Below are 26,741 nucleotides of genomic sequence, written 5' to 3'. Positions count from 1 at the left end.
CACTCATTACTCCACAATTTGCCTTCTTCATGAACAGATCAGGAGATTTGGTTCTGACTTATTTTCTAGCTGCAAATCTTACCGCTATATCATTTAGTCAAATATTCCCATTTTTGTTTCATTTTGCTGGGCAAAGCTATGCTGCAGGAACACAGGGCCTCTGTCCTTATGTGTGGAGTGATGGAGGGACGTAGGACCGCACTCAGCCCCACACTGAGTGATGTGGCAGAAAGGCAGGATCTCCTGCCTTCTAGTGGAGGGTGGGGGAGGGATTACCGCTTCTGAGCACAAGCTTAGCCCTGGTCGTTTTGATGGCTTTTTGTGGAGAAGGATGCTGCTGGCCTTCTCATTATGGGGCTGCTGCAAGGATGTTTCTGCGGCTCACACTGTTACGAGCAGCTTATGGAAGCGGCCCTTTCTTCCCAACCTTGCAGCAATGGGTCTTAATGTCATTAATTTTTACCAGTTTTATGGTCAAAACAATGTCATTGTTTTTTTCTTTGAGGTTTTTTCTGTACCAGGAAGGTGGCACCCTGTCACATACTAGTATATTTGCTGGCTGGTTTCATTTTTTAATGAATTACCTGTTTATATCGCTTGCCCGTTTTTCTACTGGGTTCTTCTTTATTTCTTATCAATTTGTGGGAGCTTTTGCATATTTGATATGTGCTAGAATATTTTGCAATACAATTAACTTTTTTATTAGAGTACTTCTATCCATAGTTTATTTTATGACTTGTCTTGAATATCTCCCTCACTGTAAGATTATACTAATGATTTTCTAATATTTTTATTTACTTTACTTTTAATAAGATAACCAACTGTGCCCAAACTGGAATCCCCCGCTGAGTTGGAATGCCACCTCATCACCTATTTAACTCCCTTACATTCTTGGCTCTGTTTCGGGACACGGTTGCCGTCCACTGATATACCTGTTTTCTGTGAGCAGTAACTTACGGTTCTGATCGTGGTGGTGTGGTAGTCATGTTTCTGATCTGGTAGGAGGCATCTCACTTTGCTGTTCTTTCTTGTTTAAAAAATTTTCTTCACAATTTTTGAACTTTCTTTGCTTTCTAACAACATACTACTGAGTGTAAAAAGATCTCATTAGGATTATAATTATAATCAAATTAATTTATTGCTTTAGGGAGAATTTACATGTATAATATTATGTCTTTATATCCAGCGCATGGCGAGAGTTTCCATTCATTCACATCTTGCTTGTGTCCTTCAATATCCTTTCACTCCGTCTTCATGCAGGCCGTGTCAGTCTTCCCACACTCCGTCCACGGCCTGCACCGTTTTGGCCTCGAGGTGCATGAGGCTCCCACCATTAATCCCACCGTCTCCCTTCTGCATGCTCACTGTTGTTAGAGGGAAAAGACTCTAGTTTCTCTCTCTATCACCAAACTGTCATGTTAGTTCCCAGTAGTTTTTTTTCTTTATGTAGTTTCAACAGCATATTATTTCCTAGTGCTCACGGCCCCACCCATGTGAGGTTGGTTCTTGCCTGTTTTCTTGGTTCCCTGCTCTGGGTCACCCCTCCATCCTCAGTAGTCCTCTGGGCACTTCCTGGACCACTCAGGAGGGAGCCTGAGTGGAGCTGCCAGAACTGAGCAGGGAGCCTCCCAAACGAACAGTGCTCCCCTGTGCTCAGGTGCAGTGATTACCCCTGCCCGGCACTTGGGGGGCCTTGGCCACATCTCATAATGTGGGGCTGGGTGTGCAGCTTGATCTTCCTTCTCATGTCATTGCTGAGCCCACTGGCAGCCCTGGCTCTTCTCCTTATCGGTCCTGTTGCCCACAGGGTCTGGGCTGCTGGGCACACGCTCAGCTCCCAGAGAGGGAAGGGCCAGCCCAGTGCAAGTGCTGGCTTTGTGGTTTGGCAACACGCTGGGCCTTCCCACGCCTCTGGAGGAGAGAGAATGGACAGGGATATGATGCATGCTCACCTGCCTCGTGTCATCTAAGTGACATGCTGTGTCTGATGGCCTGCTCCTAACTCTTCTCATCAGCACATGTGTGGATCCAACGATGGACTGGGGCAGCTTTTAAAGGCAGAGCAGAGGTGTTGAGCATTCTTAGGAGGGCGAAGGCATGGGCTCTGGGGCTGTGCCCAGGTTACACAGCAGTGCCAACTGGCTAGCCCCCAGGACCACGTTGCCCCTGTGGTGATGGGACAAGATCTCACAGCTGAGGCTGGGCACCCCTCATTCCTGTGTAACTGTGGGGGTGCCAGTTTCCTTGCTCAGGGGGGACAGATGTCAGTGCGGCCCCTGAGTCACCATGTGCACTGTATGGGTAAGGTCTGGCTTTGGAACCCGAGGGTCTAATTCAGATATGACTTCACTAACATGGTGTGATTCTGGGAAGAGTTAAGTACTTTCTCTGAGCTTGATTTCTTTTCTCTTAGTTTATTTTTTCCCAAATGGAAAAAATATATCTCAGGGGGTTTCTCAGGGTGGTGAGGGAGGTGAAGACGCACAGCAGGGACCAGCATGACTCACTCTCAGGGGCTGGTCACCATGGTGGTGGTGGTGGTGGTGTGTGTGTGTGTGTGTGTGTGTGTATTGTGTGTGAGAGTGTGTATGTGAGTGTGTAAGAGTATGTGTGTGCATGAGTGTGTGTAAGAGTATGTGTGTGCATGTGAGAGAATATGAGTGTGTGTATTGTGTGTGAGAGTGTGTATGTGAGTGTGTAAGAGTATGTGTGTGTGTATGTGAGTGTGTAAGAGTATGTGTGTGCATGTGAGAGAATATGAGTGTGTGTGTGTGTGTGTGTGTGTGTGTGTGTGTGTGTGTGTGTGATAGAGCTCCCCTCCTAGAACTTAGAGTCTTCGTTCTTGGGGAGCCCAGAGACCGGTCTTCTCCTGCACTGCTCCTTAACTCAAGAGTCACCTTTACACACAGCAACCACCCAGAGAAACTTCTCTGCAGTGACTATAAATGTTTCACTCAGGACATCTCTTGTTCCCTCTGGCCCTTTCTCCTCCCTATGTAACTCAGTCAGCGGGACTCTGCTTTCACATTACAGAGAAACAGATAAACATGGACAGAAAGTCAGATGTGAGGACTGAGAAGGGGGCTGTGTGCAAATAAAATAGCCTATCATGAACAGACAAGGGAACTATGTCCTGCCTAAATAAACACAAGAGCGGCATGTCCCACACGAAGGGCTGTGTTCACAGCATTGAAAAACGAGAAGGAATCACCGAGTTTTCTCTCTTGCCTTGCAGATGTAGGCGCACTGAATGGCACTTTCTGCAGGACCTGCGGCCCGCCCCCCTCTACCCTCCCACCTTCGGCCTGCTGTCCCCAAATCTGGACTGTCCAGTTCTTCGCCTGGCCCCACACCTCAGTGGGGACCTCTGCGTGCTCTGCTCCCTCCCACATCTCCTCCTCCCTGCACATGTCAGGGTGCCTCCCCGTCTGTCTATTCCTATGGGGCCTGACCATTGTCCCTTTGACCAATGGTGTTGTAGCCTTTTGCCTGATATTAAACATATTTTTGGAAAAAAACAACCCATTGTGCTCATGTAGTATTTATTTCTAGGAGTTTGTACTTTGGTGTCTTCTAGTCCACATTGCTCCTCTTCTAAAGTTGGTTTGTATAATAATCTGTGGTTATCTTATTATTAATAAAATGGTGACAGGAAGGACATTTTTTGGACCAGTTAAGTGGAGACCTGGCTCTCCCTCCCCTCTTCTGAATGCCAGGCTCCCAGGCTCCTCCCTGCTGACCCCTGGCAGCTGCTCTAAGAGGGGAGCTTGCTGAGGTGGCCCCGGAAGAGGCTGCAAGGCCGGTCTCAGCTCTTCCACTTCAGGGTCCCCTAGTGCAGTTCATGTAAGAGCCTATTTGTTCTGATTCGTCTGGCTTTTTACACTAGGTTCCTCCAATGGGAGGGGCCAGTGCTGGAGAAAATCCCACTGAGGGAAGGTAGTCTTTTACCTCAGGAATCAGGGAAATATGATTGAGCTGCCTTTGGAGAAAGGGCCTCTTGCATTTGCTGTGCTAACTGATGACCATTTAACTGTCCTGTGTTTGACTTCGTCAAATTCTCCTTGATTGGAAAACAGGAAAATTAGTTTTAATTCCAGTTCCACCATTGACTTCCTCAGGGTCTGTGCGACGCTTAGCATGTTGGGAGCCACTCAAATCATGTGTCTGTGTGTGTGGCTGGCTGTGTGTGTGCAGCACACGAGACCACCCGGGTAGCCTCTCACTGTAATCTCTGGCACATAAGGCTAAAAATAAAACTGTTAATACAAATCCAAAAATGGACTTTTCAGTGGCTTCTGCTCACACATGGATCTACTTATTTTCCTATAATTTTCCAGAGACCATATGTTCCTTGGGACCATATGTCTGTAAACGAATGAGATTACAGTCGGTGTGAACGTACTTCACGTCTGGAGCCAGAATTAGCCACCAGGACTTCAGAGTTCTCTCTGTCTCTGACTCTGTCTCTCTCTCTATATATGTACATATATGCATATGTATATAATCAATTTTAGGATCAGTTCATATGTCTCTGTCAGTTAAAGCTCATTTTTCAGTTCTGAAGGAAGATGTGTACTTGTCACTTTGATTTGAGTGCTGAGGATGAAACCATGGAGAGTTGTTTTGTGTTTGCCCCCGCGCCAGGCACTCTTATGTCAAGAGGCTTTGTGGATTCATAGGTGATCTCATTGGAACCTCACAGTCAGCCCATGAGATGGGTGTGATTGTTAAGCTCCCACAGGCTGAGCTCAGGGGCAGCAGAAGTCACCAGCACCCTCACCACCGCCCTGTGAATGAATCCCTGTGGGCAGGCAGCCAGAGGCTCTCATTAGGGAAGGAACTCACGTGTCTGCTATTGCCTAGGCTGTGGGTGGAGGCACTCAGCAGCCATTTCTATACTTCTAATGCCCTGGGGGCGGATCAAGCCCTGCGTCCTTATTTTGGAAAGTCAATGTTTGTCTTTGGGAGCCGGGTTCAGTGCTACCCTCTGTGGGCCTGTGTCCCCAAGGAAGTCTTATGCAAAGCAGGTTTAAACAGCGTGAAGCCCTGCCTCACCTGCCCATAGGTACTCCACCCGCTCTCCACCCTCATCGCTGCCCAGTGTGAGCTGGGGCTCCAGAGCAGTGTCTTGACTGAACAGCATTTTACATCATATTCCTTAAATATATGTTTTTAATGGAAGTAGGAAGGTGGGAGGTATTTGGTGTGGTTGGTGATCAAGACCCTCTCAGTTTCAGATTTAGGAAGAAAGTGTTGACCAAAATAAGGAGTCCAAAAGAAGGATATTTTGTAGGAATTACCAAGCCTGCCAGTCCTAAACGGGTGCCAAATTCCTGAGTGGACACTGAATGTTTGATACTCAAATGTCATTTTAAAGGCAGATAGTGGCCTAAGTTTTTTAGGTTTACATTTTTCGGCTTGGGTTTGTGAAGAGCAAGTCTGAAAAAGGGCTGGGGCACGAGTTAATCTGACTACACAGGAATTTAATCTATGAGTTATGCAAAGAAACAAACACAGATCCAACCCATTTTAATTTTCCCAGTGACACTTTATGTGGTGTGGTTCAGAAGCTCTTCTATGTCCACATTGGTGACATAGAGGGTAGTTCACCTTTTTAGACCTTGTTTATTTAGAAGTCTAGACATGAGTGATTTGGGTGGAGAGAAGGGAGAGCCTGTGAAGTGACCCCTCTCCCTCCACCCATCTCCTTGTGAGTCCTGCCTGTCTGGAGGACACTGCTTTTCCTGGTCAGGAAATAGAGCCCCTAGAAATGGCATGTTGGAAGCAAAAGCCAACAAGGAGAAGTGACACATATACATCCCCCTTCCATCCCAGCTCACAAGAGTGTTTCTGTTTAAGAGGATGCTGGCCGAGGGATTGGCTGAAAGCCTGGTTCTCTTTTTGTTGATTATGGACAAGCTCTGTTTACCTCCACTGTTCCTTTTCTCCTCAGACGTAGCAAACCTAGAGTGTGAACTCTAAGAACAGCGGAGAAATTGAGGAACTTTTCTTTTCCCTAAAGATTTTTAATTAAAATATTTTAGGACTGTTCCCCAACACATTTAATCAGGGAAAGATCATACTCGGTTTTTTCTTTTTTCCTTTCTCTCTCTTTCCTTAAAACTTAATGGAAACCCATTAGGCCTCCTTTTTTTGTATTCTTTTGAGATGGTCAGTTAGGTTTGGCCACAAGAGGAAACATAGAAGAAGCTCAAGAAGAAACAAGGCATATTATATTCCCAGGTCCTAGAGGCTGGAGGCACCACACACAGACCCTGTGGGGAAGCAGCAGGGTGGCCAGGAAGCAGAGCAGAGGAGCAGCGGAAGGTTAGGCCAGAGCCTTTACTGGGATGAGGGCAGGGGAAGGGAGGGCAGGGTGAGCAGTTTAGGACTGGCTAGTTTGAATGATCCCAGGGACCCTGAGCTTCAAGGGCGGCCCCCAGTTGCCTGGCACCTGGTCCTGGGATGACGAAGGCAGAGGGATGTTGCCTCCCGGGGAGCACAGGTCAGATAGGGGAGACCTGGCTCTGCACTGGTTGGTCTGCATACCACAGGCATGCTCGGCTGGGCCCTTTGCTAGCTCTAAGAATGGGCTAACCCCAGAGGGGTGGTCTCTCCCCAGCTACAAAGGTTTTCTAAGATGTCAAAACATCATGACATACTAAAAGAATTACAGCGGCTAGGTCTTTGTGTGGCAGAGGGCTGTCACAGAGCTGCACTCGACATCCTGCTGCTGCCTGAGCCTATTTTTAGCTGCTGCCTCTGAGGCCTGCATCTATCCACCCTCAGGATCCTGAAGGGAAAGACTTCACTGGGAAACGTGCCCTCAGTCTCCAGTGCGTGAGACAGCACAGGGCAGGGGCAGGCGCGGCCTAGTTTTCTGAGCGCCTGGCTAACCAGGCACCCACATTGGATTAGCTGCCACTTTACAAAGACAAGTGACCATAGAAGACTGAGGGGAGACCAGGTGTTTGGTCCAGGCTTATGTGATTCTGTCAAGACTAGAGCAAAAGGGAGGCTTTGTGCGGAAGCCTGCCCTGAGCTTTACAGGCCCTATGGGAAATCCTGTACCCAGTCTTCTCCTCAGGGAGCTTTGCAACGGCCCTTCTGCCTCTTGCCGCCCAGTCCACCCACGCGGCTGGTCACTGTAGATCAGTGTTTATTTCCTGCAGTTTCTACATAAATGGAATCAAGTGGCACATACTCTCTTGTGTGATCGCTCTCGGGCCTTGTAATTAGGATTCGTTCACGCTGTGCGTGCCCACAGTCCACTGCTTTTCACTGCTGAGCGCCAGTTAATACACTTTGTCCACTCAAGGCAGATTTTGGACATTGTGGCCTCTGCTTTCTGGTCCCCACAGCCCCCTTCTTGCACAGCTCTCCAACTCCTGGTGGATTCGCATTGGTGTTGAGGATTTCAAAGGCCTCACTTGGTTCTGTAACCGTAAGGACTAAGAGTCCAAGTCCTGTTGTGTGTGACCTTGCTGGGGAACATGTGACGGGCTCCCCAGAGGTCCATAGCTGGAGTTCAGAAAAGAGCACCATCTCTGTGGACCTTCCACTGGACTTGGCTTTACAGCTGTGGGTTAATGGCGTTAGTACCCACGATCCGGGCTCAGCAGGCTCAGGCACTTGCTGGCTGTGTGATCTTGGGCATGTTGCTTAACTCCTCTGTCTCCATTTCCTTAATTATAAAGCCACCATAAGTAGTCCCACCTTCCAGGGTGTGTGAGGATTAAATAAGTTGTGAGCCCATAGAACAGGCCCTGGCAGGCTGTCAGCTCTGCGGGTCCCCTCTTGTTTTGGGGTCAGATTGGCTTACTTCTCCTGTATTCCTGCTTTGCTATGAGGAAGCAGATGTCAGTGGAATTAGGTGTGTTTTTTTTTAAAGCCTGTGATATTTGATGTTAGAAGATGCATCTCTCCAAAAAGATAAGTGATTTTTAAAATCTGGCAGTGAGGACAGATATGCTCAAGGTCTCCCAGGGCCTGTGGCTTCCACATTGCTTTGGGGGGCCCTGTTCAGCTCCTCAATGGCACCGTTTAGCTGGGGACCCATCCTGATTGCCTGAGAACTCGGCTCATTTATAAAATTGAGCCTGCCTGAATTACGGGTGTGCATTTCTCTCTTTGATGGGCTAATCAGCATCATGAAGCAGTCAAGTTGGGAGCAGAAGACTTTTTTTTAACCCAATGGCTAGAATTTTAAAGGGGAAAAGAAAATTCTGTGAAAACATTTGTAAGAATAAACTAAGCCCCTGATCTGTCAAAGATGTTTGTGACACCACCTGTGACCTTGAGCAAACTTTAAAATAAGTTATTTTAACCGTAAGGACTATTAGCTTCAATATTGTCTCAGTTGGCTTTTACTCTTTGGTCCATACATTCTTAGCAATCCCAAGAGTTTAGCTTTCATTTTGTGAGATACCTTTCGGCATGGTTAAGGAATCCCTTTTCTAGTTTCCTACTGGGTTTTTTATGCGAACTTATAAGATACTATTTTTTTTTTTTTTTTTTTGGCATCTGTTTTACAATCATCAACCAGTATTTATTTACACCAACTGCGTCTGTATGTCTGGGACATGCTGCAAACTGTTGCCATAATAATGGCATAGGTGACTCTAAAGCCAAACACTTGGGAAACTTTTTGGCATCTCACTGATTTCTCAAGTCGTACACAGACTTCAAAACTCCTGGCTCTGTTTGTGGCTGAAGCACAGGTATTGTTAGAAGATATAAGTGGTTTCAACCCATTCTGGTGCAATTACATTTTAGAAATCAAGTTTAAAGTATTTTTGATGCCTGAAATTAATATTGAACCCTACATTTGCTGCATGGTTGATTGTACTTGGAAACTTTAGATTGCAGGTGCCGGAGCAGCGTCATCTATTAGCCTGTGGACAAAACTGGGAAGAAGCCTGTTGCTGTAATGTCCCTCTCTGGACGCTCTGGGCTCCTGCATGTCCTCTCACCCAGGCTGACAGACTCGTGGCTCCATCCTGCTGGGTGTCAGACATTGGTTTTAGGATGGAGATAATGACCCATTTTTATGTGTCCTTGGGAAGGGACAGAGGCTATCCCCATGACAAGAGTGAGCATCTGTGGTGCTACTCAGCGTCACCTGCCACAACTTTAGGCAGCCCTGCAGGTTTTCTTCTCCAAATGGTTCTCTTTTTATTGTCACTTTCACCACCAAATCTGGGTTTATCTTCCTGCCTGCTGTGTCTCAGCCATCCAGCACACGGCTGCTAAATTAATGTCCTTTCACTTCTATTTCTATCATATCACCCTACTTAAAAGGCCTCTATGGTTTATCCCTCCTCAACACATCTCTGAATGCTTTTTGGTCCCAAGTCTGAATTCCTAACTCCTCCTCTTTACACATTTGGCCCCAGTCTGTCATTTCCTGGCACATCCACGTTCCCAGAAGGCCGCTCCTCACACTCCCTCCGTCGTGTTGCGCTCCCTTCTGGCCCCAGATCCAGTTTGTATTTTCTCGTGAGACTTCCTTGGTCTCCAGTTCCTTTTGCACTGACTGTGTGTACCTGCCTTCTCATTTCTCTGAAAGACAGAATTGCACTCTGAGTAATGATTAATAGCACACGACGTTCTCTGGCTATGGTCTCCACCGGACTATTCCACGCATTGCTGGTCTCCTCCGCTACTCTGCAGTGTTCTTGAGAACACAAACTCTCTTGTCTTCTCCATGGCGGTCAGGGCTGAGATGGAATTGGTGTGGGGATGGCATGAGAAGATCAAGGACAGCTCCGAGATGTGGGGCAGGGGAAATCCTATTTTCTGCCGTGGGAAGATGGAGGGAAGATGCTTTTGGTGGGGACAATCAAGGCTTGTTTGAAAAGCTCAGTCTGAGAAGACTTTACGACAATGAAGTAGAGATGCCAATTGGGTGTAGGAATTGTTCATAAAATCCTGGTACTTTGGGAGATGTTAAGCTAGAAATAAAGACACATGAGGCATTTGGAGACAGTGAAACACCTTAGGATGGGAATGGATGAAGATCACCACAGCGTAAAATGGGACTGAGGTCCAGCAAGGCCATGGTTCCAGCAGTCCTGAGGCCTGTGGTGTGAGACCACCCAAGTAGGGCTTGGGAAAACGATAGGAGCGGGAATCTATTTTCTTCCTACTTACCGAATACCCACCTGGAAGGTACAACAGGATGAGGTTGGGAGTTATGGAGAGGATTTCTTTGGCGAGAGTCCTGTTCTCTGTGACCCCTATCCCCCATCCCAACTTCAGACACAACGTGCGGTTTCAGGAGACCACGCAGACTTTGACATATGTCACCGAGTCTGGGAGCCCAGTAGACCAATGGACTCACACTAGTGAAATCTGAAAGAGAAATTGCCTCCTGCTGATAGCCAGAAAAAGGCGCTGGGAGTATGGGGCACCCTACGTGAGCCATGAGCCCACTGGACCCACCCCAGAGGGCTTTCTGTTAAAGATTGGGGCCATGTCAGCAGCAAGAGGCTGGAGCTACCCAACAAGTATGGATGCCTGGAAGGGGAAGATGTATGAGTGGGTAAAGAACAGACACTGTCCCTTTCATAGCACAGGCACCCAGATCTTCCCCAGGGAGGGGTCTTCAAAGAAGTGAGGAGAGTGCCTGTGAGAGAAGGAGTCACTGCAAACACCAGCCCGGGCCAGAAGACCCAGCCCCAGGGCTAGCCGTACCCCTGCCTGAGCCCTGGCTTCTCCCTAGGCACCCACCTTCCCAAGCAAGGGGTCAAAAGCTACAGCCAGAGGTTGGGAGGCACCTGCCTTTCTTGGCCACCTGGATGTTTTTGCATCAGGCAGGAGGGAGGGAGGAGGCTTTCACCATTATGCTGGGCTGGGGCATTTTTGTACTGCAAATAGGAAAATGGATGAGGTTATAAGAGATTGAGGATGTTTTCTTATCTGAAACTGAAAGAACTACATATGGGACATGCCTGCTGCTGTATCCAGGTCATGCAGAGAACAAAGAAGAGGTGGGTGGGACGGAACCCTGGGGCTCCCCACAATTTAGAGGCTGAGTCACACAGAAGGCAAGAAACTGACCAAGAACACCCAGGAGGTCAGAGGATGTCAGAGGAGCGTGGGGTCAAGAAACCAAGAAAAGGAAGTATGTCAAGGGAGTGAGGACAACAGTGGCCCATCGATTTGGTGCCATGGTGCCTGTTGGTGATTTTGCAGGGGCAGCTAGTGGGAATAAGAGCCGGCTTGAAGGGCATTGAGGGGTAAAGAGAAGGTGAGGGTGCAGAGGGCACCATCAGCTTCACCGTGTCAGTGGTCCATTTTATGGAAGTGCCATAATTTATTGAACTGGTCTCTGTGAGAGACAGTGATTGTTTCTCATCAGTCTATTGGAAACCTTGCTGTAACCCCTGGCAGTCCACACAGCCTTCTGGCCTGTCTGCGAGTGTATCTAGAGGGTGCATGCCAGAAGGTGAACTGCTGCACCAAAGGGACTGTGTGTCTTTCCTTTTGTTGGGATCTGACCAATCTGCCTTCATGGAAGCTGTGCCGAGCTACCTCCTCACCGATGTGGAGTATTTCCCCACAAAGTCCTATCAAGCATAAGTCTTTGGCTGTAAAGATGGAGTTTTAGTATAGGCTTTAATTTGTATACTTATTATGAGTAAAGCTGAGAATCTTTTCGTATTTTCAAGAGCCATTTGTATTTCCCATGGACACTTTTTTTTCATGCCTTTTGCTCATTTTCCATTGCATTTTTGACGTTTTCCTTATTGACTTATATTAAGACAATTACTTCTTTGACTGAAATGTTACCTCTTTTTCTAGTGCATAAATTTTTCTTTTTATGCTGTTGAATGTGTCAGTATTTTCTTTGATGGTTTCTGGATTTTGTAGAATCCTTCCACTCAAAGATAAAAAACGTCTTCTGAGTTTTCTTTTAACACTTTTATAGTTTCATTACAAACAAAATAAATCTGTGATCCATCTAGAATTTATTTGCATAAAGCACAAGATAGGAACCCCACTTAATTTTTTCTGGATAGTTGCCCAGGTACTGAAATACCACTCACTGGGTAAATCCCCCTACTGCTATTTGAAACCACATTTATTACCGTAGGGGAGGAAGAACTTTTTTGCTCTGCCGTCCTATGTCATGTGACTGAAGCCCTGCAAATTAGACAAAAGACAGATTAACAAGAGAAAAACAGTTGATTAATATATGCAGTGCGCATATAGACAGGGAAACTAAATGAAATGCTTAGAACTTACACTTATATAGGCCATCTTAACCAAAGAGCACTATATCTGTACAGAAGTGACAAGATACAGGAAAAGGGCTTTGAGTTTCTAGGTGTAGCAAATTGTGACAAGGTAAATGTACAGGGGAACAAACGGAAGATGAGGGCTAGTGGCACTATTGGTCCTGCAGATTCCTCTGCTGTGTCTCAGGGCTGATCAGGGTCTAGAGTTGTCTCCAGTGATTAACTTCTGTCCTTCCTGGTAGAGAGAGGAGGAGGGACACTTTTATAAATTTATGTCCTGCTTTTAGGCAAACAGGGGAGGGCAGAGAGCATTTCTTGTATCTGCTTTGTCTCAATTGCCTTCAACTCAAAATAACCCTTATGCCAAAGTGTCCTATTTGGGGTGACATATTCTGCTACCCTTCACCACATATCTCTCTTTTTTGTTTGTTCGTGAAGTTGATCACAAGTTGCTGTTATATATATTTGCTTGTTGCCCTTCCCCCTACCAGAATACAATCCCATGAGTGCAGAAATCACCTAGATGTCCTTTTTAAAAAGATTGTTTAACTCTGTAAAGTGTGTGTGTGTGTGTGTGTGTGTGTGTGTGTGTGTGTGTGTGTGTAGACAGCAGGGTGGGCAGCAATGAGATGGATGAATAGGGAGAAAGATGGTGCTGCATGATTTCAAAGGATCCCGTTCAAAACTCCTACTCTCCAAAGAAAAGGTTATGAAATATGAAGGATACTGGCTCTAATGATAAAAATTTTAGACAGAATAGGAGAAGATGGTGAAATCATGAAAAAGTGGGGGTTGGCATTTGAGGTTACTTTCAGATAACTGTGGAGGTGCCAAAGATTCCATTTTCCTTTTCACTGAGCTCTGAGGTCATGGGTTGGCTTACCGGAATGAGGTTGTACTGAACAGAATATTAAGAAACTATCTCTATTATTAAAAACACAGCACAATTGCTACCTGAGGTTCACACTGGGATTAGATGGAACTACATGAAGCTAAATAATTGTTGCTAAATTAACAAACTGAAACAGTACTGCTCACCAAAATGCAGGGTGCTAAACAGTAATGAGGGACAAGAAGAACTGTTACATTTAAAATTAGACTTTGGAGTTAAAGGTACTAATTTCATTCATCTAAACATTGCAGTTATTAATAGTTATGTCATATTTTTATTTCGAACAGAAATACTGTCGACCTGGTTGAAATGAGAATTCACACACACATGCTATCATATGTGCGATACAAATTTATGCCAGTGAGGAAGGGAGAGCGTTTTCCCAGAAGTGACAGAGAACTAACAAGCCTGCTGCCCAAGCTCTGTGGTGGCCTGACTGGATGAGACCTTTGATGGCATCTAGCCTATATTGTAGGTTAGACAGTTGACATTTTCTTTTTTAAAACTGTCATTCAGACTGATTTTTTCCCCCCTAATCTTCTATGTCAGTGGAAGGGAAAATAAATCTGAGGCTTATTAGTGGTAGCTAAGTAATGACTTACTGGAGACTTTCCACCATAAAATGTTTTCCTAGCCTGCTGGGACCATCATAGATTTAGCTGCTTTGTTCAGGTAAATATATCACTTAATATAACAAACACAGTGCAGAGATGCATCACACTTTTAAAAAATTAAACATAAAATATAGATACAGGGGCTTATATAGCTGTTTAAAGAGACAACTTGACCTTCTTCAATAAGGAATTTACTTTTAGAAAGTACTTTGGGTGATAATTTTGATAGAACCACAGTGAGGCTATTATTATAAAATAAATGACTAAGCACAAACATCAAAAACATTTATTTCTTTTAAATAAACTTTTTCTGAGTCATGGTGATTCATAGTCTACAGTTTTCATGGAGTCTGAACTTTTAGAATAGTATTTTTTTCTCTACTCTCTATAATGAATTTAATGGCAGACATAAAGCTTCTCTTAATAGTTTCTTACCTAATTTGACAAGGTCATATTTTTCTTAAAAGCGTTGTATTGTGATGACAATTATTTTTCTAGATGATAGAAAATAATTTCAAGAAGTATTGTGGAATGTTTCGGAGACACATTATCTTCTTTATCATTTAGCACGTCTCTAAATCCCTGTTTATGTTTTTCCGTGTTCTCTTTCTCCGTGTGGGAGTTGAGAGGTACACCCAGCTCTTTTCTGAGCTCCTGACTTTGGAGCCACATTCAGTGGATCTGCCATCATTTCTCACTGAGGCTGACTCACAAAATTGAGCTTTGTTTGCGCTCAAGTGACTATCTTAGCCATATCCTCCCCACCGCAGGCCCCAGCCTCCAGCATCTGGACCACATCTGGTCTCACTTTTGCACATTGTCCCCTCTGCTCTGTGCTCTCCTGCCCTGTGCAGACCTGGAGGTCAGACTCTTTGCAACTGGTCCTCCTGTCAGGCCCCCTCAGTACCTAGGACACTCCTTGCCTCCCTCAGAACGGTGCCTGGCACACAGTAGCTGCTCAATGAATGCCTGATCCATGGAACTTCCCTGCACAGACCCTCATTTCTGTCTCATTTGCAAACCCCTGGAGTTCTTCCCCTTAACACCCTCTTGATTTTAAGATATTTACTAACTACAGAAGCTGGTGTTAAACAAAAACATCTGAGGATGGGAGTTTTTCTAAAATAAAAGGTTTATTGGGCCATATTCTAGCCACGAAAAGGACCAAAGTCCTGGAGTCTGCAGTCTGAACCAGCAGCAGCAGGATAGATGGAGAAAACAAACATGTCCGCATTTCTGATGATGATAGGCTCTTTTATAAGTTATGTTTTGGGGAAAAAAGATGTAAGTTGTTTTGAAAGAATTTATATTGGCTGCAGATAAAGAGGGTGGGAAAAAGCAGGGCGGGAAAATTCTGGGAGAGGCGCAGAGTCTGTCAGGAAGTGGTATTTGCTGCTTCTGGATGGGTTGTGGGCAACAGGCTGGAAAGTTCATGTGTAAGCAGGATGAGGTGGCATCTGGTGGTGGGCTTGTCTTTCTAGATAAGAGCTGAAATAATTGCCAAAATTGATCCAATGTTTCAATACACAGTCAGGAACGTGAGCAGTCTTTTGCTGAGTTTAGCTCAGGGCTGTTAACTGACTAGCCTCTTACCTGTTTCTCCCATCTTCCTGTCGAATTTAATTTAGGACATCTCAGAATTTTTCTCTTGTCAGTGGGAATAACACTCAGAGGACCACTCTTCTTTTAATCACATTCTGACTCACCTCAGAAGGATCTTGATCAATGGCAGTACTTATTAAGAGCGGGCCTTGTGCTATGCCCATCACCATGGCTGAACATCCGGGAGAGTACATTTCAGGGTACTGAGTCTCTGAAACGGAATTTTAACCAAACCTAAATACAAAACAAGAACAAAAACAACGTGTGGCATTGCCACATAGTACACCGTTAGGGTACAGCCACCCCCAGAAAGAACTAGGATACTGCCCGTCAGAGTCAACATGACTTCTTTGTGTTTTGCTTAGTTTTGTATTGAAAGGAGAAATCAGATGACTCCCGAACTGGCAGGTCTAGTTCCTATGCTGGAATACACAGGCAGTTATTTTCCCTGGGGACGTGAACCTGTAGAATCTCTGGGTTATGGAATCTTGACTGACATGTCCTCTTCCTGTCCTCTTAAGGGAGGCCATCAGCCGTGTTTGTGAAGCTGTCCCTGGAGCCAAGGGGGCCTTCAGGAAGAGAAAGGTACTGTCCTCCCGGCTCTGCATGTGTCTCCCCCTCTACTTCCTCCCTCTTCTGTCACCACTCAGCATCTTTAATCACATACAATTGTTTAATACCTCTTCCCATGGCCTGGCTCTTGTCACTTTTTAAATTAGGGATGGGGGAACAAAAAGGCATTCCTTAGTTTAAAGGGGGTAACTTGCAGTGGCTCTTGTCACTTTTAAAAACAGAAAGTTTATTACCAGAGGGTAAGGGGGGAGGGGGGTGGTAGATGAGGGTAAAGGGGATCAAATATATGGTGATGGAAGGAGAACTGACTCTGGGTGGTGAACACACAACGGGATTTATAGATGATGTATTACAGAATTGTTCACCTGAAATCTATGTAACTTTACTAACAATTATCACCCCAATAAACTTTAATTAAAAAAAAAAAGAAACAGAAAGTTTAGATTCCCTCGCTCTGCCATGTGGTTGACGAGGACAGTTAGCTGTCACTGCCAACTCAAAGCAAACAGCCTGGTTACTCACCGTGGGCCTAAACCTAAAGATGATGATGACAATAAACATGTAAAACAGGGCCAGGCATTCTGTTAAGCCTTTAGAATCATTAATTCGCTGCATTAGAACGATTCTCTGAGGTAGACGCACATCCCCAGTTGTGTGCTGGTAAAAGTTTAACAACTGTCCTTTGGGGATGGGGCACTAAGAAGCACTAAGAAGCACTAAATGTGTAGTGTGTGTGCTTCCATGGTGTAAGTACTTCCAGCATGGGCAATTTCAGGCTCTAACATGATATCTCTAAAATGGGTTGTGGAGCTGAGCTCCAGCCGTGACCGCTTGGCTCCAGGGTCTGTGTGTTCAATGACTGACTTGATCTTTTCATCCTGAGGTGTTTGAACCAGAAGGCAAAAACAAAACTACATTAAGAGAAAGCTCAGAAAAATTCTTTACTTAATGTCTAGTAAATACAGAATTAAATATTCACCATCAGGACTTTTGTGTGCCTGGACTGAATGTGGGAGAGTATCTCTGAATCTGTCCTGTGGCTGAGGTTTTGGGGCAGGCTCTGTGCTTGCCTCTGCTGGTCCCAGGGCTGTGGGTCAGTTCTGTCTTCATAGCTTGGGGACATTCGTGACCCACAAGGCAACTGAATTTCCGGCAGACAACTTTGGATGAAGGCTTAGATGTGCTAGCCTATGTTCTAGTCAGCCCATAGGGGATATAAAAAGCCAAGCAAACCTCCAGCATCTTGAATACGGGAACTAGGAAGGTATCTGAGAACAGACAGGGAACATCCTCTTTCAGAGCCAAGTGGCGCCCAACCAGCAAGTCTTGGGCTACCTCCTGCTGCTCTGGGTGAGAAGGTGAAAATGATGCTGGCTTCTGGGCCCCACCCAGGTACACTTACTCAGGGCCCAAGCAACTCTATCTTTAAATAGCTCTGACAGGAGACTCACAAGCAGTGCCTGCCTGGTTAAGAACTAGTGTTAAATGGCATATTAAAGAGGGCATGCTCTAATCTGAAGAGAAGGTGGGATGTTTAGCAATGGACAGAGACAAGTGTTGGCAGTGCCCATGCACAGTCCTAGGGAGAATGTGCTTGGCTGGAGAACACAGCTCATATGGTCCCTCTCCCCCATTCCACAGAAATGTGTCAAGGACATTTCTGATGGGCTGATGGATGTATCAGTTAGAGCCGAACTGAGTCTGTCCATCCTTGTGCTATCTCCAGACCCACTGAATTCTAATTGGACCATCCGTGTGAGCTCTGACCTGGAGGATGTGTTGGCCAAAGCATGTGTGTTCTATTCTTTCAGCAATGAGTGTGCTCATGACCACCTGGATTGCCCATAAGCCCCTGAGCTGGATGGTGTAGTCTGGCCCTGACTAGTAGTATGACTGGGTGTGATGAAACTGGTGTCTGTGTCTGCAAAGCTGCACGCTCTGGCCTGTGGTGCTTTCCCCAGCCCTACAAGTCACCCATGAGACGTATCCCAACATGAGCTGCCTGGGATACTGATGTCTCTGCCTTTCCCTCATCTCAGTGTGTGCATAGTAGCTGTTTTACAATTCGCATATTGCACATTCTAGAATCATTGTGATAGTGTTGGATCCCAACCCTCCTAGTTCATTCGTGGAACAATTTTCTTCATGTGCCTAATGAGAGTGGGAAGGTGGAGGTCTGGGGATGTGGCAAATAGGAACAACATAGAGGCGTCGGCAGTATGGCCTCCCGTGAATCAAAAGCTAAAATACTGCTGCTTGATTTCACAGCCTCCAAGCAAGATGCTGTCCAGCATCTTGGGCAAGAGCAACCTCCAGTTTGCGGGGATGAGCATCTCCCTGACCATATCCACTGCCAGCCTGAACCTGCGGACGCCGGACTCGAAACAGGTCTGTAGGCTCTCAGGCCGCTGCTCTGTCCAAGGCCCCCCCACGGTGGGTATGTCATAGGGCTTCCCACTTCCAACTTTACCAGGTCTGTGTGGAGCACATTTCTGTGAAACTGTCACGAGTCTGCAAACTTTGGCCACTTCTGAGGGTCACCAACTGGATGATAGGTGGACTTGACTCTCTTTAATTCTGCAACAAATTGCCGTTTTCTGAGGATAATGCATGAAGTCATTGGTTTACTTATGTATGTGCATGTGCAAAAGTCTCCGCTTAATGTCCTTGCCCTTGTCTTTTTTTTAATACCATATTCCATTCGTTCTACAGCCCACATTTTATTTTCACATTTTATCATCTTTCAAATGAATGGCATGTCATGATTTAATTGACAGGATTTTTTCTTTCTTGGTGGGCCATTATTCTGGAGCCTCTCACAGTTGATAGTGTGATAGGGTTGATGTGATGTGGTGTATCTGTGGCATTCCCAGTGTGGAAGGTGTTGGTTGCTGACCATGGCAGCACTGCAATGATGTTTATTGAGGCAAATTCTGGTTAGGATGGTTGGGCTCCTCTGTAGTGTCTATCTTTTAGGTTTCTCTGGTGGTTAGTTCCTTCTGCTGGAAAAATGGTTATATGATATCATTATATGACCTGTGTGGTCATTCCCTAGAAGACCTTACTCCCAAGGCTGTTTTTATTTGACCTGATTCAGAGCTTGCCCAGGGAAAAATGCCTCTTCCCAAGGGATTTTGTCAAGAACAATTAGAGGTAATTGTTCAACATAATGGTTCAAGTGTGTATTTGAGCAGCTGCCCTGTGTACCAATAGGTAAAAATGCTTGTAACCATAATGTGCCTTCACCTGCTCTGCTCAGCCTGGGCCTCCATTGCTGGCAGAGTGAGTTGGAAATCATATGTACGCATACTGCACAATGGGCGACCCACACACCTTTGGATGACACACTTTCTGACTCTGGCAGTATGTCACCAAGGATGCCCAGGGATACATTTATGTTGCTATACATATTCATAGTTACTGATTTCCAAATTCCCCAGGTAGGCAAGCAGCATCTCCACCTATATTTAGTTCTCTGTCCCACCCTCCACATCTGAGATGTTGAAATAAATTCTAGATCCAGAATTTCTAGAAACAAGAGGGAATGTCTGGGCTTTGTTTTGACATGCTGGATGCCACTTGTCATTCCATTCCTTTGTTCTAACTCAAGTGATGGGTGATCCCTTGTCTTTTCTCATTGGCCCTTCTAAGGGATGGGTTAACTTGTCATTTAGGTGGTAGATTAAGAAACTTCAATAGGCTCAACCTCTCTCTGGAGCTGCCTCAAGTCTGCAGCTGACTCAAGTCAAGTTACCCGTGATGGCTTACAGAGGTTGGTCCCCTCAGCTCTGCACTCATATTGCCCACATCCATTCTTATTCTATGTGTCCATTGCACCTTTTATTTTCAGGAATCCTCAAACCATGGTCCTCAATTCTGTGGGATCTTATCCCTTAATTTCCCTTTTACCTAATTCCCCACTTCAAAATTCCCCTTTTACTTAATTCCCCTTTTACCTAATTTCCCACGTCAGAAACAGTAGAAAGGATGAGGCCACCATGACGGGCCCTCTCCATCCTGGGATTGAAGCTGGTTGGGTGTGTTCAGCTCTTGTTGTCCTGCCCTTGGTTTAGGTGGATGGGCATGAGTCTGAGCAGATGCCAGCTTGGACATCGTGATCACAGTCTGAGGAAGGTTTGAAGAGAGCCAAAGCTCACATCTCTCTGGCTCTCCTGTCTGGCTGAGTTTAGTTAGGGCTTGACTGTAGCAAACTGAGAATAAGCCAAGTGGACACTCCATTCTCAATACAGAGAGACAGCAGCAAGGGAATGCCTGCTCCCATCTGCAGAGCTCTCAAGGAGTAGAAAAAGATGAAACACTCTCAGATAAAAAACACATGCTTTCAGTTAATTAGCTCTAATTTCCTTGCTGTCCTTTCAATTTCTCTTCGCCAAAGGGATAACACAGAATCACACAGTAATTGTTGTGCATTGCGTTGAACAAATATAATTTCCATTTTTTCCTTAAATCTTAGTGTCCATGTTGATTTCCAAACCCCAGTTTTAGAACTGTTTTGTAAGTAAAAATTAAAGAGGGAAAAAATTAAATAAGCAAAACTTAATTTTAGATGTCATAGTTTATCATCATTTGGGGGCTGCTCTGTCCTCATTGCTCTCCCAGGAGCCCATTGCCCCTGGACAAGAAAGGCAGGATTCCAGAGAACTTCAAAAGGCAACTATTTGTTTGATCCATCTGGGCTTGGGCATAGGCCACGGAGCTGGACTCATTGCTTTTATTTATGTACGGTTGACCCTTGAACGATGCTGGAGCTGGGGGTTCTGACCTCTGCAGTTAAAAATCCATGTGTAACTTGATTTCCCAAAAATGTAACTACTATATGCTCAGGTTTTTCTAGATCCTGAGTAGTTTTACAAGTCCTAACAACTGAAGTAGACATTTAAAAATACCCCCCCCCCCCTTTTTTTAAATCTTACAATTCACTTATAGTTTTGCTTTGAGTTTTATAGGAGCATGGTTGGAAAAATCCCTTGGATGTTAGGATTATGGCTCTGTAAATCCTGACTGCCCACCAGTGAGGGCCTGAGGGGGCTGAGCAAAAATAAACCTGGTAATGTTGGGAAGGAGACAAGAGTGCTGTTTCCACCCCCGGAAATTTACTTCAATGTCGTTTCAGCGTTTTTAAAAAGATAAAAGTAGCATGGAAGACTTATGTCTGTTTTTAAATTTAGGGCAGCTTCTAATTTACTGTGTCTACTAAATTCCACTGTACCCTGAAGTTTATAATGCTAATGGAAATTTCCCCTTTTAAAATGAACTTGGAATGTCCTTGCTGGTTTTTAAATTGATAAATTACAAGAATGCCAGAGATGGCATCGATTTTGATCTTGGATGCAGGCTTTCCAATTTATGTGCGCATGACACAAATGGGATGAAGTGGGGGACAGACACACTTCCCTCCACTACCGCTATGGGGTCTGTATTGAAGATCCCAAATGTCTCTGGGAACAGACACTGCACAGTTGAAATGTTTTAGTGTGGGGGTGAGACATTTTCCTTCTCAAAGAGGCATGGCTGTTAAGCCCTTCTGTGTTCAGTCACAGCTCTGCTGTAGTACTTTGAGCATGCCACTGGGCCTCTCTGGGCCTCAGGCTCCCCATCTGCGAAATGTGGTTACAGTAGTCCCTACATCACAAAGCTTCTGTAAAACTTATTAAGTAAACTAACTCTGGCAAAGCTGCTAGATGAGCAGCTAACATGTTGTGAAAGTTCATTAAAGGTTATCTGTTGTTATTACTTTCATAATTGTTATTTTGATTGAGTACCAATCTTACCATTTGGGGAAACCTTGTTGATGTGTATTGCCTGCCAACAGTTGGTTTTCCAAGACCGGAAGGGCAATAACAATACATCTTGTTTCTTGTTTTGGATTTTGCAGATTATAGCGAATCACCACATGCAGTCCATCTCCTTCGCCTCAGGGGGGGACCCGGTAAGTGCCCTGGGCTTTGGTTTCTCTTGCACTTGTGGGGAATTGCTGAGAAGGGGCCCTGCTTCCAATGTGTGCCTCTTGACATAATCAAGAAAGTTTACTATGACACCAACTATTTTTCCCTCTTGATTTCATAAGCAATGCTTGACTATCATTAATTTTCATTTCATTAGCCAAGAGCTGTTAACAATCCTTGAAGCACTGACGTTCTTAAAAGGTAACGAAACAGCTCACCAGCATTTCAGAGTTGCCCAGTGTTCTCGTCTCCTGCCTGCCTGCCCTGCTTTCTGCTGTTTTTCTGTTGGACCTCCACTGGGGCCCTCCCTCATTTTTGTATTTTAAATCTACTCGAAGACTATGGCATTACTTAGTTTGGCTTACTCATAAATATTTGTACTTGACATTTTTCCTCCAAATTTACACTGTAGTCTTTTAATGGTGTGTTTAGCCAACGGGGAAGGAGTTGTGGAGAGAAAGAGACAGAATAGAGACTAGAATGAGAATATTCTGTTTTTGCGTTGCTTCTTTTATGAAGGAGATACAATAATAATGGTATTTGCTCCCAGTTTGGTCAGGAACACAAGATTTCAATGTCAGTGTTCAGTTTCAGTGTCAGGAGAGGCAGGACTCAGGGCCACACTCACACACGCTGCTGTTCACTGTGGACAGTCCAGCCCTTTGAAGAAACCCAGGCAGGAAATCAGTCATGAGGGAAGGAGGTGCAGGGAGAAAATACAACCAGCCCTTTCTAGCAGTGAAGGGGAGAAAAGGCTCCCCTCAAGTATGTTACCATGTTAGTTTTTATTGGTCTGAGTAAAGTTCTTACCAGTCCAGGGAAACATCTGAAAACTAGGACAACAGAATGAGTTTTCTTTGGAGCTAAATTTACTCAAAAAAAATTGTTCTATATCCTGGCAAGATGTCCTTTTGCTGTTAGGTGGTCTTTTTATAATAAAAGAATGGTAGCTTATCGTGGTGTTTTTATCATTGTTGTTGTTTTGTATTATTCAGTCAGTGTAAAAGTAATTACAGTTTTTGCAATTATTTTTAACCTTTTATTCTGCAATTACTTTTGCACTGACTTAATATTTTGCCAAATTATCAGTAGGTAATGCTCAGATTTTAAGTAAAAGTTTACCAACCCAACGTAGCCTGAGTAATCGGTTTATATATCACTCCTTATCCCAAGGCCTTGTCTATTTCTAGCCCTGGAAGGGAATCTTCCCCATGCCCCATGTTTACCTCACACATCTTTCCTCCCAGGCTCCTTTTACCTGGGTAACCTGATTGTAGAACTGCTGTTGGCACACTGAAAGCCATATCAAGGGAGTGATTTCCTCTACTGGTCCCAATATCTACATTTCCAAAAGGCAGTGCGATCATGGCACTGAGTGTCTCAGCTGCAGGAGAGCTGGCAGCCTGCCCTTCCCTTGTCCAGCTCCTGCAGCCCGCACATGCATCACCCCAGCATCACTCCTACCGGAAGAGCTCAGCTGCAAGGAGGGGCATGGGCGTCTTCCTGTCTCAGACCCTGGAGCCAAGGGCACCTTCGGGAGAAGATTTGTCCATTCTGAAGATGGTTCTTTGCTCTTAAACTTCTGCTTAATTGTCGAATGATGGCCAGAGCACCATTTAACCATCTCATTCAGTGGGTTCAACTGGCTTTGGCCCTTTTTCATACTCAGGGTCTTGTTTCCAAGTCTTCTGTGATGGTTTCCTCTTTCTTCCCCCTTCCCTTCCCTTTTCTTCCTTTACTTACTTTCTAATCCTTTAATTTTTCTATGTTTCATTGTAAAATGAATGACCTCATTGAGATGTATATTTAGAAAGTGGAAGTCTTACATAATCAAACCCATCATAGGTGCATTTCTGAGTATTATATCTACACATGAATGTACACCTATTCTCTGCCTCTGCTACACCTACACACATATCTACTTATGCCTCTACCTATATCTGTATCTGGCTCTAATTAACTTGCAGTGGCTGTCAACTTGTTTGCCCAGTGTGATGCTTGGAGCCATTATTTCTTAAATTTGGAAGGTGTCCTAGTTTGAAAAAATAAAAGGCAGAAACATTGCATACTTGCATTAACAGCTCCTTTCAAGAAGTTGTCTCAAACCTCATCTTCATGGTAATATCATAAGTGGAGATGCAGAGATCTGTAAAATGGGAAGCCAAATACATTGTCCTGTGTTAAAATTATTTGGTTCTCCAGGATGCACACAGGTCTGTGAACTATTTTCAATTCTCCCTACCACCTCTTCATTAAAAAAAAAAAAAAAAAAAAAAAAAAAAGGAAGCACTCAGTGACCCTTAAAGTAATTCATAACTTTTTATATTCTTTCTGATTTTTTCTGATATAGGAAATGTCACCATACCAGGGGATAGGAAGCCTGGTTACTTTCCATTTCTACTTTAACTAATCCAAGTGCATATCACATTGTGCATGAATTCCCATACCAAATTGGTTTGTAATTATTACAATTGGTAGGTATTTTAAATAAAACCAACAATTACAGGTTCTAGTCATTGTTCTGTTGCTAACTGTATCATTTACTGCTCTGTGCCTCAGTTTACCAGGTAAGAAAATGGTATTTTGAAATGTCAAATAAGACAGACTGGAAAACACTGTCAATCCCTACAAAAAAAAGGCACACTGTAATTATAATCTACTACTATTGGCCATGTTAGAAGACCACCAAAAGAATGCCAAAATAATGGTCAGGCTCAGAAAGTCCTGGGAAATAAGAACAACGATGGATAAATACAGAATAGGCACTTGGCAGCCTGATCTTTGAACTTCCTGTGCTCATTATGTGATGTCAAGAACATTCTTTTGAACAGCAATACACTCCCCCACTGTGCCAGAAGAAAACCCAATATTGGCGTCAGAAAATCTATATCCTGGCTTCCATATTGAGTGACAGGGACACCTCACATCTTCCCGGCCCTCCTTCCCTAGCTTTCTCAGACTGGAGTAAGAATTTAAAAAGAAGAATTTCCTTGTGTATGCCACTAGTATTGACTCAAATTAATTTTGTTACCCAAATATGTACCAAAAAAATAAGTATAGACTCCTTATGTTATACTTTTTATTGAACTGTAAACCCCAATCAAACTTGGAAGTTAAATAAATAGTTAAACCAATAACCTTCAAAGTAACATTAGCTGACTGAAATTGATAAAGTTTTGCTGAAACTAAATCTCTGCTCCCAGAGTGACTCTAGAGCTGGCCACCATGGTGCATTCAGAATCTTCTGAGGTCAGCACCTCTCTACTGCCGTGGGTGCCAGGTGACTCAGTCGTGCCACTAATTTCTTCTATTCAAGCAAACACTTCAGTTGTACATCACTGTGTACAAATGTGACATTAATTTGCTTCTAGTGGGGCAAAGGCATCTAGCCTGGCAGTTCTTTCCTCTCTTTTAAAAACTGGGTACCCATAGTGTTGGAAACCCAACTAAAAATCTTGGTACTGAAGTAGCGTGCAGAACATGAAGACATGGTGGTCATTCAGGTGGTCCTGAATATGCTATTTTTAATTTTTAAGACTATCATGGAAGTGAAAGCACAAAATTAAAAGGAAATTCTGGTGACATCTCAAATGCTAGGGAGTACAGTACACCTGCCCAACCCTAGGTTCTGTGGATCTCAGTTTAAGAAACAATAGCACTCCCTAAGGATCCTTCTGACATTAACATCTCCTGAATCTAGGAAGAGGGTCTATGATTACAAGCCACATTCCTTATTTTTGCCAATAGCTTCAGAGTCTGACCAGATCTTCCTTGATGGAAATGACCAGAGGCCAGGTAGACTCGTTTGATTGTTGCCCATTCCCTTTGTGAGGTCAGTCTGTGAGTATCCCAACGGGCAGTGGACTGAGTGGGAAGAGGAAAGAGCTGGCCAGGCTGCACGCTGGAGAATGATCCTGATAACAGCCTGTTATGTGAAGAGTTGCTGGAAGAGCTCTCCTCCCCCTGCTTGGTCTTACTGTGTCATTGTGAGTTCCAGGGGTGACGACCTATGGCATGTGTCTTCACCACCCACCACCCTGCAGTGGATGCTCAATAACCATTGCACTCCCACCCACACGCACGCTCCCTCTTGCCCTCTCCCATCGGAGGACTTTTCAGGAGCACTGTACAGAGAGAAGTAGCTGGCTCCTCTACCCACAGAGCATAATAAGGAGGGAACTCACGCACGACAGAGACTCTTTCAGATGCCGAAAACAGCAAGGCTAATCAATGACCTTGAAGCCCTTTGAAGCAGCAACATTTGGGAAATATCTGCAGCAGTGGGATAGATGTTTACGAGTTGCCCTCCACCCCTGAGACTTTTTTGAATGTTGAAAATGTTAGCTTTGCAGAGCAGTCTTTTCTGCTCTCAAGAATTAGGAGAATTATTATTCCCTCTGACTGTTTAGAAAGTAAAATCCACGTGACTGCCTGGTCCACGTCTGAGGCCATAGCACTGCTTGGCTGAGCAGACAAGCAAGGAGGCTCATGTTTCACGTGTGGGGATAAAACTTCTACATCAACCTCATGGTCTTCAAACATCTTAAAAGAATTAAAATCACTACTTATGTCCAAGAAGAAAAGAACCATCCTATCTCACCCACCCATGAGGGAGATTTGCTCCCACCCTTTGAACACTCACTGCTGAATTTCTTCTAGATCAGTCATTCTCAAAGGGTGGCCCCCAGACCGGCAGCAGCAGCAGTACCTGGAAACTTGTCAAAAATGCATGTTTGGGGGCCTCATGCCAGCCGTGCCGAATGGGAAGCCCTGGGGCGGGACTTAGCGATCTGTGTCCTAACAAGACCTGTGGGGAATGCTGACCCCAGCTCAAGGGCGAGGCCCACTGCTG

The 26,741-nt window shown here is 44.8% G+C and overlaps 1 protein-coding gene across 2 annotated transcripts in view; it reads left to right on the top strand.

Annotated features, from left to right (window-relative positions):
* The window catches only part of SHC3 (SHC adaptor protein 3), a 247,362-nt gene that overhangs the window by 147,793 nt on the left and 72,828 nt on the right, over nt 1-26,741 (top strand). For both annotated transcript variants that reach the window (XM_019713789.3, XM_074330218.2), the window contains exons 4-6: nt 15,872-15,935; nt 18,192-18,311; nt 21,820-21,873. In XM_019713789.3, the coding sequence (XP_019569348.2) occupies nt 15,872-15,935; nt 18,192-18,311; nt 21,820-21,873 (238 nt within the window). The remainder of the gene's footprint in view (nt 1-15,871; nt 15,936-18,191; nt 18,312-21,819; nt 21,874-26,741) is intronic.

This window comes from Rhinolophus sinicus, chromosome 16, assembly GCF_057876585.1.
Source record: "Rhinolophus sinicus isolate RSI-liver-muscle chromosome 16, RSI-T2T, whole genome shotgun sequence".
NCBI classification, from domain to species: Eukaryota; Metazoa; Chordata; class Mammalia; order Chiroptera; family Rhinolophidae; genus Rhinolophus; species Rhinolophus sinicus.
This window is presented reverse-complemented; position numbering and strand designations above follow the sequence as displayed.